This window comes from Coregonus clupeaformis, chromosome 34, assembly GCF_020615455.1.
Source record: "Coregonus clupeaformis isolate EN_2021a chromosome 34, ASM2061545v1, whole genome shotgun sequence".
NCBI lineage: Eukaryota > Metazoa > Chordata > Actinopteri > Salmoniformes > Salmonidae > Coregonus > Coregonus clupeaformis.
The window spans coordinates 37,425,628-37,439,335 of NC_059225.1; the positions used below are offsets into that span (position 1 = coordinate 37,425,628).

General features: G+C 45.9%; 1 protein-coding gene across 1 annotated transcript in view; it reads right to left on the reverse strand.

The window, feature by feature from the left end:
* adck1 (aarF domain containing kinase 1) overlaps positions 1–13,708 on the reverse strand; it is a 181,007-nt gene that overhangs the window by 53,476 nt on the left and 113,823 nt on the right. Inside the window, exons 5-7 of the mRNA XM_041848296.2 lie at positions 9,710–9,868; positions 9,300–9,458; positions 8,839–8,955 (exon numbers count right to left, since the gene is read on the reverse strand). Of these exons, the coding sequence (XP_041704230.2) occupies positions 8,839–8,955; positions 9,300–9,458; positions 9,710–9,868 (435 nt within the window). The remainder of the gene's footprint in view (positions 1–8,838; positions 8,956–9,299; positions 9,459–9,709; positions 9,869–13,708) is intronic.

Genomic DNA, 13,708 nt, shown 5'->3' on the forward strand with positions numbered 1-13,708 from the left:
ACCTGTGCGCATTTTCAATTTTAGCGGGTTAGGGTCGGATATGGGCCTCAGATTGTGGGTGGATGGGTTATCAGCAGTTGCGGGCATGTGCGGGTGAACAAACAGCTGACCCGCACACCACTATACTAGGACCCCTTTACGGTTGGGTGTGGGCATGTGCCACTCCTCCCTCTCTCTATCCTTCCCTCTATAGGCTGCTACATACAGTGCATTTGGAAAGTATTCAGACCCTTTACTATGAGACTCGAAATTGAGCTCAGGTTCATCCTGTTTCCATTGATCATCCTTGAGATGTTCCTATAACTTGATTGGAGTCCACCTGTGGTAAATTCAATTGATTGGACATTATTTGGAAAGGCACACAACTGTCTATATAAGGTCCCACAGTTTACAGTGCATGTCAGCGCAACAACCAAGCCACGAGGTCGAAGGAATTGTCCGTAGAGCTCAGAGACAGGATTGTGTCGTGGCACAGATCTGGGGAAGGGTACCAAAACATTTCTGAAGTTTGGAAACACCAAGACTCTTCCTAGAGCTGTCCGCCCGGCCAAACTGAGCAATCGGGGGAGAAGGGCCTTGGTCAGGGACGTGACCAAGAACCCGATGCTCACTCTGACAGAGCTCCAGAGTTCCTCTGTGGAAATGGGAGAACCTTCCAGAAGGACAACCATCTCTGCAGCACTCCACCAATCAGGTCTTTATGGTAGAGCGGCCAGACGGAAGCCACTCCTCAGTAAAAGGCACATGTTAGTACACTTGGAGTTAGCCAAAAAGCACATTCAGGGCTCTCAGACCATGAGAAACAAGATTATCTGGTCTAATGAATTGAAGATTCAACTCTTTGGCCTAATTGCCAAGTGTCACGTCTGGAGGAAACCTGTCACCATCCCTACGATGAAGCATGTTGGTGGCAGCATCATGCTGTGGGGATGTTCTTCAGCGACAGACCCAGGGAGACTAGTCAAGATCGAGGGAAACATGAACGGAGCAAAGTACAGAGTGTTCCTTGATGAAAACCTGCTCCAGAGTCTCAGGACCTCAGACTGGGGCGAAGGTTCAGCTTCCATCAGGACAACGACCCTAAGCACACAGCCAAGACAACGCTGGAGTGGCTTCGGGACAAGTCTCTGAATGTACTTGAGTGGCCCAGCCAGAGCCCGGACTTGAACCCTATCTAACATCCCTGGAGAGACCTCAAAATAGCTGTGCAGCAACGCTCCCCATCCAACCTGACAGAGCTTGAGAGGATCTGCAGAGAAGAATGGGAGACACTCCCCAAATACAGGTGTGTCAAGCTTGTAGCGTCATACCCAAGAAGACTTGAGGCTGTAATCCAAGATGGCGTAGCAGTGCGGTCGTGGTCTTTGTTGTGTGTCTGTGTATATAGCCTGTTTTTTTATTTTTATTTTTTATTTTTCGTACATATTTCCCCATCACACTTTTCATCCTTCTACAAAATATACTTTCCTGCAACCCGCCTCAATCAATGTGGAACGGATTCTATTATTGACTTACCTTTTATCTAGAATCTTCAGTTGAAACCAGCTAGCCAGCTAACTAGCTACTTGCTATTAGCCACCGTTAGCGGTTTTCACCCAGAACATCGGATTTTCTGCCGGAATAACTGAATCACTGGACATTAACACCGGATCGCAACTAGCTAGCCGCAACCGAATGGATTTTGCTGTTTGGCTAATCACCATTGGCCCCGAAGCAAGCACCAGTTAGCCTTGAGCTAGCCTCGAGCCAGGCCCATATCCCGGCTATCTACCTCTCTGTCTATCAGACGGGAGTAGCCAGCTAATTAATAATAATAATAATAATAATAATAATAATAATATGCCATTTAGCAGACACTTTTATCCAAAGCGACTTACAGTCATGTGTGCATACATTTTTACGTATGGGTGGTCCCGGGGATCGAACCCACTACCCTGGCGTTACAAGTGCCATGCTCTACCAATTGAGCTACAGAGGACTAGCTACTTGCTATTAGCCACCGTTAGCGGTTTTTCACCATTGTCCGTGGCCTGCACTACCTACCAGCCAGCTCTAGCCTGGACTATTATCGGCCAGTCTGCACTGTCTGCACAGCGCGTTATCGACCCAGAACATATCGTTTGTTCTGCCGGAATCACTGAATCACTGGACCTTTAACACTGGATCATCGCAACTAGCTAGCTGCAACCAAATGGACGTTGTTGTTGGCTAATCAGCCTTGAGCTAGCCGCGAGCCAGGCCCATCTCCTGGCTATCTACCTCTCTGTCAACCGGACGGGACCTCCTAGTGTTGACACGGAGCCCCGCCGATCCAACATGACTGGTCTGCCGACAAAATCGTCTGATGTGGTTACAACCGGCTTCCCGTTACGACGTAGACCACGAAGATCCATCTGCTAGCCCCGGCCCGCTAGCACACGCAAGCCGTGGCCTCTCGCTCGCCAGTGCTATAGCAGCCCCCGAACTACCTCCGAACTCTCCTATTGCTGTTCACCGGACCTTATGATAACTCAGCTATACAGCTGATGCCTGTTGGACTGTTCCGTTATACGGTACCGCATCCTGTTCATGATTAGCCTCAGCCCAAACTTTGTCGCCATTACCAGCTGTTGTCTTAGCTCTCTCGAATAACACCTGTGATTGCTTTATGCCTCTCTCCCATGTCAATATGCCTTGCTTATTGCTGTTTCAGTTATTTATTTTTGTACTATTTCACTGTAGATCCCCCAGCCCAGCTCAACCTGCCATAGATAGCTCCTTTGTCCCACCCCTCATACACGCGGAGACCGACTCAATCAGTGTCTCCAATGATGCTATCTCTTTCATTGTTACCCAACGCTTAGGTTTACCTCCACTGTACTCATATCCTTCCATATCCTTTTCTGTACATAATGCCCTGAATCTATTCTACAACGCCCGGAAACCTGCCCCTTTTTTCTCTGTACCCAACGCACTAGAAGAACAGTATTTAAAGCCTTTAGCCATATCCTTATTCTACTCCTCCTCTGTGATGTAGAGGTTAACCCAGGCCCTGTATCCCCCAGTATCACTCCTACTCCCCAGGTGCTATCATTTGTTGACTTCTGTAACCGTAAAAGCCTTGGTTTCTTGCACGTTAACATCCGAAGCCTCCTCCCTAAGTTTGAGTTATTCACTGCGTTAGCACACTCCGCCAACCCTGATGTTCTAGCAGTGTCTGAATCCTGGCTTAGGAAGGCCACCAAAAATTCAGAAATGTCCATCCCAAACTACAACATTTTCTTTCTAGATAGAACTACCAAAGGGGGTGGAGTTGCAATCTACTGTAGAGATAGCCTGCAGAGCTCTGTCACACTATCCAGGTCTGTGCCCAAACAGTTTGAGCTTCTACTTCTAAAAATCCACCTTTCCAGAAATAAGTCTCTCACTGTTGCCGCTTGCTACAGACCCCCCTCAGCCCCGAGCTGTGCCCTGGACACCATATGTGAACTGATTGCCCCCCATCTATCCTCAGAGTTCGTACTGCTTGGTGACCTAAACTGGGATAAGCTTAACACCCCGGCCAACCTACAATCTAAACTAGATCCCCTCAATCTCACACAAATTATCAATGAACCTACCAGGTACAACCCTAAATCTGTAAACATGGGCACCCTCATAGATATCATCCTGACAAATGTACCCTCTAAATACACCTCCGCTGTCTTCAACCAGGATCTCAGCGATCACTGCTTATTGCCTGCGTCCGTAATGGGTCCGCGGTCAAATGACCACCACTCATCACTGTCAAACGCTCCCTAAAACACTTTAGCGAGCAGGCCTTTCTAATTGACCTGGCCCGGGTATCCTGGATGGATATTGACCTCATTCCATCAGTAGAGGATGCCTGGTTGTTCTTTAAAAGTGCTTTCCTCTCCATCTTAAATAAGCATGCCCCATTCAAAAAAATCTGAACTAAGAACAGATATAGCCCCTGGTTCACCTCAGACTTGACTGTCCTTGACCAGCACAAACAGATCCTGTGGCGTATGGCATTAGCATCGAACAGCCCCGCGATATGCAACTTTTCAGGATCTCAGGAACCAATATACACAATCAGTTAGGAAAGCAAAAGCTAGCTTTTTCAAACAGAAACGATGTCGCTCTTGCTGCTGGTGACGCTCGGATCCACCTCTATGCGGACGACACCATTTTGTATATTTCTGGCCCTTCATTGGAGTGTTAACAAACCTCCAAATGAGCTTCAACGCCACACAACACTCCTTCCGTAGCCTCCAACTGCTCTTAAACACTAGTAAAAATAAATGCATGCTCTTCAACCGAACCCTGCTTGCACCCGCCCACCCGACTAGAATCACTACTCTCGGCGGGTCTGACCTAGAGTATGTGGACAACTACAAATACCTAGGTGTCTGGTTAGACTGTAAACTCTCCTTCCAGACTCACATTAAGCATCTCCAATCAAAAGCTAGATCTAGAATCGGCTTCCTATTTCACAACAAAACCTGCCCTCGTAAAACTGACTATCCTACCGATCCTTGACTACAAAATAGCCTCCAACACTCTACTCAGCAAATTGGATGTAGTCTATCACAGTGCCATCCATTTTGTCACCAAAGCCCCATATACTACCCACCATTGTGACCTGTACGCTCTTGTTGGCTGGCACTCACTACATATTCGTCGCCAAACCCACTGGCTCCAGGTCATCTATAAATCACTGCTAGGCAAATCCCTGTCTTATCTTAGCTCACTAGTCACCATAGCAACACCCACCCGTAGTCTGTGCTCCAGCAGGTATATTTCACTGGTCATCCCCAAAGCCAACACCTCCTTTGGCCGCCATTCCTTCCAGTTCTCTGCTGCCAATGACTGGAACGAACTACAAAAATCTCTGAAGCTGGAGACACTTACAGTGGGGAAAAAAAGTATTTAGTCAGCCACCAATTGTGCAAGTTCTCCCACTTAAAAAGATGAGAGAGGCCTGTAATTTTCATCATAGGTACACGGCAACTATGACAGACAAATTGAGAAAAAAAATCCAGAAAATCACATTGTAGGATTTTTAATGAATTTATTTGCAAATTATGGTGGAAAATAAGTATTTGGTCACCTACAAACAAGCAAGATTTCTGGCTCTCACAGACCTGTAACTTCTTCTTTAAGAGGCTCCTCCGTCCTCCACTCGTTACCTGTATTAATGGCACCTGTTTGAACTTGTTATCAGTATAAAAGACACCTGTCCACAACCTCAAACAGTCACACTCCAAACTCCACTATGGCCAAGACCAAAGAGCTGTCAAAGGACACCAGAAACAAAATTGTAGACCTGCACCAGGCTGGGAAGACTGAATCTGCAATAGGTAAGCAGCTTGGTTTGAAGAAATCAACTGTGGGAGCAATTATTAGGAAATGGAAGACATACAAGACCACTGATAATCTCCCTCGATCTGGGGCTCCACGCAAGATCTCATCCAGTGGGTTCAAAATGATCACAAGAACGGTGAGCAAAAATCCCAGAACCACACGGGGGGACCTAGTGAATGACCTGCAGAGAGCTGGGACCAAAGTAACAAAGCCTACCATCAGTGACACACTACGCCGCCAGGGACTCAAATCCTGCAGTGCAAGACGTGTGCCCCTGCTTAAGCCAGTACATGTCCAAGCCCGTCTGAAGTTTGCTAGAGTACATTGGGATGATCCAGAAGAGGATTGGGAGAATGTCATATGGTCAGATGAAACCAAAATATAACTTTTTGGTAAAAACTCAACTCGTCGTGTTTGGAGGACAAAGAATGCTGAGTTGCATCCAAAGAACACCATACCTACTGTGAAGCATGGGGGTGGAAACATCATGCTTTGGGGCTGTTTTTCTGCAAAGGGACCAGGACGACTGATCCGTGTAAAGGAAAGAATGAATGGGGCCATGTATCGTGAGATTTTGAGTGAAAACCTCCTTCCATCAGCAAAAGCATTTCAAGGTCCTGGAGTGGCCTAGCCAGTCTCCAGATCTCAACCCCATAGAAAATCTTTGGAGGGAGTTGAAAGTCTGTGTTGCCCAGCGACAGCCCCAAAACATCACTGCTCTAGAGGAGATCTGCATGGAGGAATGGGCCAAAATACCAGCAACAGTGTGTGAAAACCTTGTGAAGACTTACAGAAAACGTTTGACCTGTGTCATTGCCAACAAAGGGTATATAACAAAGTATTGAGAAACTTTTGTTATTGACCAAATACTTATTTTCCACCATAATTTGCAAATAAATTCATAAAAAATCCTACAATGTGATTTTCTGGATTTTTTGTTCTCATTTTGTCTGTCATAGTTGACGTGTACCTATGATGAAAATTACAGGCCTCTCTCATCTTTTTAAGTGGGAGAACTTGCACAATTGGTGGCTGACTAAATACTTTTTTCCCCCACTGTATCTCCCACACTAACTTTAAGCGTCAGTTGTCAGATCAGCTTACCGATCACTGCACCTGTACACAGCCATTATGAAATTAGCCCACCCAACTACCTCATCCCCATATTGTTATTTATTTTGCTAATTTGAACCCCAGTATCTCTATTTGCACATCATCTTTTGCACATCTATCATTCCAGTGTTAATACGAAATTGTAACTATTTTGCACTATGGCCTATTTATTGCCTTACCTCCATAATTTACTACATTCACACACACTGTATATATATTTTCTGTTGTATTTTTGACTTTATGTTTTGTTTACCCCATATGTAACTCTGTGTTGTTGTTTTTATCACACTGCTTTGCTTTATCTTGGCCAGGTCGCAGTTGTAAATGAGAACTTGTTCTCAACTGGCTGGTTAAATAAAGGTGAAATAAAAAAAAATCGCTGCCAAAGATGCTTCAACAAAGTACTGAGTAAAGGGTCTGAATACTAATGTGAATGTGATTTATTTTTTAATACATTTGCAAACATTTCTAAAAACCTGTTTTTGATTTGTCATTATGGGGTATTGTGTGTAGATTGATGAAGGGGAAAAAAAACAATTAAATCCATTTTAGAATAAGGCTGTAACGTAACAAAATGTGGAAAAAGTGAAGGGGTCTGAATACTTTCCGAATGCACTGTATCCTTTTCTCTCACCATCTCTGCTCGCTCTCCCTCTCTCTGTTCATTCGCCCTACTGTGTCTCTCCTCCTTGTAATTTCTTACTCTGTTTTCACTCCTCTTTCCCTCTTTCTTTTCTCCCCCTTTTTTTCCTCGCTCCCATCCTCTCTGACGCTGTAAAGTAAGGCATGAAATGAACTGTTATAAAGAGTAATGGCTTATTTTGCGGCTGTAGGTGCAGCACTGAAACATAAATCTGAAATCCTGTGTGCATATGGGTGTGTGAATGCAAGTGTACATGTTTCTGGGGTACATTGAGGCGTGATTGATCGCATACATAAAGAGTACATCAAACGTTTCATTTTAATAGAGATGTATCAAACTATTCAGCAAATCATCAGCCAAATAATCATCAGCACGTGTTAACTGGAATGGAGCTTTAACCCTGTCCACACACGAAAACACACACACCCGAATGGGTGAGCAGAGGGCAGGAGAGGAAGTAGCAGTCATGTACACTTCTCCTCTTTTTCTGTCTCTTTCTGTTGCTCCTTCTTTCCCAGAGATTTAAAAAACAGACGTGGCAAAGACAGAGAGTGGGGAGAGAGAAAGAGAGAGAGAGAAAGAGAGATGGACAGAAAGAGAGCGAGATGGACAGAGAGAGACATAAAGAGAGAGTGCCAGAGACAGATGGAAAGAAACAAAGAAAGAGAAGAGAGAGAATGATTGTTTCTTATCAGAAAGACATCACACAGTAACAGAAAAACAATAAGAGCAGAGCTGCAATCTCCCAGCCAAATACGTCAGTGATAACGCACACTGTATTATCAATCAATAAACCATTAGTGTCTCTCTGCTGATTCTATCTAAAGCCCACACAAGCCACTTCCCTGATAGACACACACACACACACACACAGGTGTGTATAAGCATGCATAACGATCAACACGCACAGACAGAAGGATCAACACACACACACACACGTTAACAGATACACAATGACAAACGTACACGCACAAACCCCCCGCCCCCACATGCACCCCTCCCCCCCCCCGACACACACACACACGTCTGACTGTACGGTATTTTATCAAACCAGTCTCCTATGATTCCAACCACGCCTCCTAAGTATTAGCCAGCTCTCCACAGACTCCCATGGCTTTTGTGTTCCCCCATTGTGCCCAGGTGTAATGATCGGTATCGCACCCCTGCCAATGTGCCGCCCAGGCCTGAATGCAGCAGAATTAAACAGTACTCCGTCAGCCACGGCGCCCCTGCCACAACAATAGGCGGCAAACGAGAATAAATGTAAGCCATCTGCAGAGAACAGTCTTTAATATGAAAAAGAGATTTCTTTAATTCCCTCTTCATTTGGTGATGGGGGGATAGAGGGAGGGATGGAGGAAGAAAGAGTGAAGGGATGGAGGTATAATACATCAGCCTAGAAAGCTCAATTTGTTCTCTCTCTCCCTCTCTGCACTGTTTCTTTCTCTGAAAAAGTTTGACAACATTATGCATTTACGATAGTAAATAGTCAAGTATGGCCTTTTACTGTGGGCCTCACTCATGTTCCCAAAACGAGGACGAAAATGTAGGAAAATACACAGAAGTGAAGATTAGCTCATGATATGGGTCATATTCATTACGCATCAAACACAAGAAAATAGACAAACAAGGAGGGACTACATGGATTTGCCCAATAAGAAACGTTCATTTTCGTTGTTCGTCAAGATAATTTTTTGCTACGTTGTGACTTAATGAATGTGGCCATGGTGTCGTACCTCATTGACGTTGATGCTGTGTCTCCTCATATAGTCTCTGTCGTTGACCTGGCCTCCCTCGGCAAAGTCCATGGTCAGAATCCGCCTGGTAGACAGGTCCCAGTGGATCTTAGGTACCTGAGAGAGGGGGAGGGATGGAGGAAGGGAGGATTTTTCACAATTGCATGATAACATGATAGCAACCGTTAAATTAGTTGCTATTGTTTTCTCTCACACCTCCCTAAAACACACACGCACACACAGTCATCATATCTCTGGGAACATTCACTATCACACTGATCAATAGTAGCTGCTCTTAATCAATCATGCCCTCTGGACAGGTACTAAGCCACATTCAACTGAAGCTGAAAGTGGAATAGGGAAATAGACAGTTATATACTACAAGGAAAAATATACTGTATACTCAGGCAGAGTAACAATAGTGTAATAATATGACATTTCTTCCATCCCAGTGTGTGTACCTTGAGCCAGGGGAAGTGTGCGAGCATGGCCGCCACCTTCTCAGCATTGCGTCCCTCGTTGAGGAAGTCCAGCTCTAGAGGCATGTTCTTCTTAGCCTCCTCCACCAGCCACATGAAGGCAAAGTCTGGGAACAGCCAGTGGACCATGTTCAGCAGGACCTATAGAGGGGGAAAAAGCACGTACACACACAATATATATATGCACAGAGAAATGCATGCATGTATACACACATACACACGAGAGATAGAGACAGAACGAGAGAGAGAGAGAGAGAGAGAGAGACAGACAGAGAGAGAGAGAGACAGACAGAGAGTCACAGAGAGAGAGAGACATTATTGAGAGACCAGTGATGAGATAATAAAGTCAGAAGATACGAGGATGGTTATTGAATACAGACAGTCAGACTCACCTCCATGACCACGATGTCCTTGGAGCTCTGTGTCTGGACCTTGGGGTGTTGGACCTTCACAGCCACTGTCCTCCCATCGTGCAACACTGCCTTGTGGACCTGGGCCAGCGACGCCGCGCCCTGGGGTTTCTCATCGAAGGAGGTGAACAGATCAGAGAGCTGAGGAGGGAGAGAGAGAGGAGCGAAGGAGAGAGATAGTTAGAGAGGAGCAGCACCCCCGGGATGTGTGTTTTTAAGTGCATACATCCATCTGTGTTTGTGTATGTGTGTGTGTACATGTGTGTATGTATGTGCGTATGTTGTGTATAGTGGAGCCCCTTATCAATCAGTGAGTCAGGGCTTTGCTGCATGACTGGCCTTTTCTAGAGCCCCAGGAACAACAGCCATCAGGCTGTTACAGGCTGTATCCCTCTCCACTTCTTATGGGCAAGAAATACAGATGACATCTCTGTAATTCTGTTCCGTTGCGTCCTCAAGGCTGGCCTACCGGCTTCATCACTATCCCTCACTGTTTTTCTCTCTCCATCTTTCAATTAAATGTAATTCAAAGGGTTTTATTGGAATGGGAAACGTATGTTTAAACAATAAATAGAAGTAAAATAAACAATCAGAAATGAACAGTAAATCTTGCACTCTCTCTCGCTGAAATGGTGGCTCCACCTTGGCTCTCAGTGGGCTAAGGTGAGCCTCTGCCAAACTCTCTGGCCCCTCTAGGTATGTAAGGAACGGGGCCACAGACAGACAGATGTGATGCTACCTACCGCCTGTAGAGCAAAACGTGGGCACAGTTTCAGCAGGTTGCACTGTCAATGACACCCAGCCCACATCACACCCAGCCTTCACTCATCTAGCCTCTTCACACCAAAGAGAGCACACTGGGCACTGCAAAAAACACACAACCCAATGACCCCAAACAACACACAGACAGACACACTCATACAGTGAGGGAAAAAAGTATTTGATCCCCTGCTGATTTTGTACGTTTGCCCACTGACAAAGACATGATCAGTCTATCATTTTAATGGTAGGTTTATTTGAACAGTGAGAGACAGAATAACAACAAAAAAATCCAGAAAAACGCATGTCAAAAATGTTATGAATTGATTTCCATTTTAATGAGGGAAATAAGTATTTGACCCCTCTGCAAAACATGATTTAGTACTTGGTGGCAAAACACTTGTTGGCAATCACAGAGGTCAGACGTTTCTTGTAGTTGGCCACCAGGTTTGCACACATCTCAGGAGGGATTTTGTCCCACTCCTCTTTGCAGATGTTCTCCAAGTCATTAAGGTTTCGAGGCTGATGTTTGGCAACTCAAACCTTCAGCTCCCTCCACAGATTTTCTATGGGATTAAGGTCTGGAGACTGGCTAGGCCACTCCAGGACCTTAATGTGCTTCTTCTTGAGCCACTCCTTTGTTGCCTTGGCCGTGTGTTTTGGGTCATCGTCATGCTGGAATACCCATCCACGACCCATTTTCAATGTCCTGGCTGAGGGAAGGAGGTTCTCACCCAAGATTTGACGGTACATGGCCACGTCCATCGTCCCTTTGATGCCGTGAAGTTGTCCTGTCCCCTTAGCAGAAAAACACGCCCAAAGCATAATGTTTCCACCTCCATGTTTGACGGTGGAGATGGTGTTCTTGGGGTCATAGGCAGCATTCCTCCTCCTCCAAACACGGCGAGTTGAGTTGATGCCAAAGAGCTCCATTTTGGTCTCATCTGACCACACCACTTTCACCCAGTTCTCCTCTGAATCATTCAGAAGTTAATTGGCAAACTTCAGACGGGCCTGTATATGTGCTTTCTTGAGCAGGGGGACCTTGCGGGCGCTGCAGGATTTCAGTCCTTCACGGCGTAGTGTGTTACCAGTCTCCCGAGTGGCGCAGTGGTCTAAGGCACTGCATCGCAGTGCTAGCTGTGCCCCTAGAGATCCTGGTTTGAATCCAGTCGTAGCCGGCCGCGACCGGGAGACCCATGGGGCAGCGCACAATTGGCCCAGCGTCGTCCAGGGTAGGGGAGGGAATGGCCGGCAGGGATGTAGCTCAGTTGGTAGAGCATGGTGTTTGCAACGCTAGGGTTGTGGGTTCGATTCCCACGAGGGGGCCAGTATAAAAAAATAAAAAATAAAAATGTATGCACTCACTAATTGTAAGTCGCTCTGGATAAGAGCGTCTGCTAAATGACAAAAATGTAAATGTAAATGTAAATGTTTTCTTGGTGACTATGGTCCCAGCTGCCTTGAGATCATTGACAAGATCCTCCCGTGTAGTTCTGGGCTGATTCCTCACCGTTCTCATGATCATTGCAACTCCACGAGGTAAGATCTTGCATGGAGCCCCAGGGCCCCACAGTTATTTTGTGTTTCTTCCATTTGCGAATATTTAAGAGTGTCCCTTTAAGAGTGTGCTCCTAATCTCAGCTCGTTACCTGTATAAAAGACACCTGGGAGCCAGAAATCTTTCTGATTGAGAGGGGGTCAAATACTTATTTCCTCCATTAAAATGCAAATACATTTATAACATTTTTGACATGCGTTTTTCTGGATTTTTTTGTTGTTATTCTGTCTCTCACTGTTCAAATAAGCCTACCATTAAAATTATAGACTGATCATTTCTTTGTCAGTGGGCAAACGTACAAAATCAGCAGGGGATCAAATACTTTGTTCCCCTCACTGTACATACATACAGTGCACATATGCATGCGAGCAGGCACACACAGGACCAATAACTTGTGACATCCAGTGAGTGTTGGATGATTTATTACAACTCTAGAAGTGTGTTGGTGTTGGGCTGTCTATCTGGGATTCTGCCCTGTGTGCCAGTCATCACAGGTGTGTGTATGTGTGTGTCAGTCAGGATGGCGACAGGAGTGGACACAGCCAGACAAACAGGCGGTGAGCGGGCATAAAACGGGCAGCAGAGCGGGCAGAGACAGACACGGGCAAGAGGCCAGGGTCTGTTTCTGCCCTGCGGTTCCAGGTGAGCTGTGCCACTGGTGCCATATGACAGGTGGCAGTGCCAGGGAAAAGTGGGCACTCCTGGCACGCCCGAGTCTGACGAGTTACCTTCTCCCATACAGATGGGGGAAACCCATCCGTATACACACACACACTCTTTATGTAGTGTTGTGTTGTCTCTCTTGTTGTGATGTGCGTTTGGTCCTATATTTATCTATATTTATTTGTTTAATCCCAGCCCCCCGTCACCGGAGGAGGCCTTTTGGTAGGCCGTCATTGTAAATAAGAATTTGTTCTTAAATGACTTGCTAGTTAAATAAAGGTTAAATAAAATAAATAAATAAATTTAAAAAACACACACGTGTACACACACACACACAGACACTCACCATGGGAACCTGGCACACGAAACACAGACTCACCTTCTGACCTGCTTAACTGCAGATGGGGGAAACCCATGACTAAACACAACCACTAGCAAGCGTGCACACACACGCCACAGGAATTTGGCACACACGTAGAAACACATGGCTAGAACAAAAGGACAAACTCACACAGTACTGCTCAAGCACATGGATAAGAGCTAGGCTGTATACTGCACACCTATTACCAGGCATCTGGTAGCCTTACACGCCTCCCCTCGAGTAGCCAAGCCCATATTTATATTATACATTTATCCTCCAATAACAGTACTGATCTCTCCTCTCATCCAGTCTAGTAATGGGTATTCCCTCCTTTCATTAATATCACTGATCACCAAACTGGGGGTTACCCGCTCTCCTCCTCCTCCACTCCCTCTCTCTCTTCTCCCCCCTCCCTCTCTCCCTCCCTTCCTTCCTTCAGCTGCAGTAGCAGTTGCGTCAGTAATTAGCGAAGGGGGTGCGAAGGTTAAGCAGCGACAGTCCTCTGGGACCGGACTCATTAGGAACACACTCACTGTTACAGTATGCATACAGCCTGCCTGCCTGCGTGTCACATTAAATACACTCCCCACTGAGGCAATCTATTGTGCTGTAATAGCCTGTGTGATAGCCTGTTAAC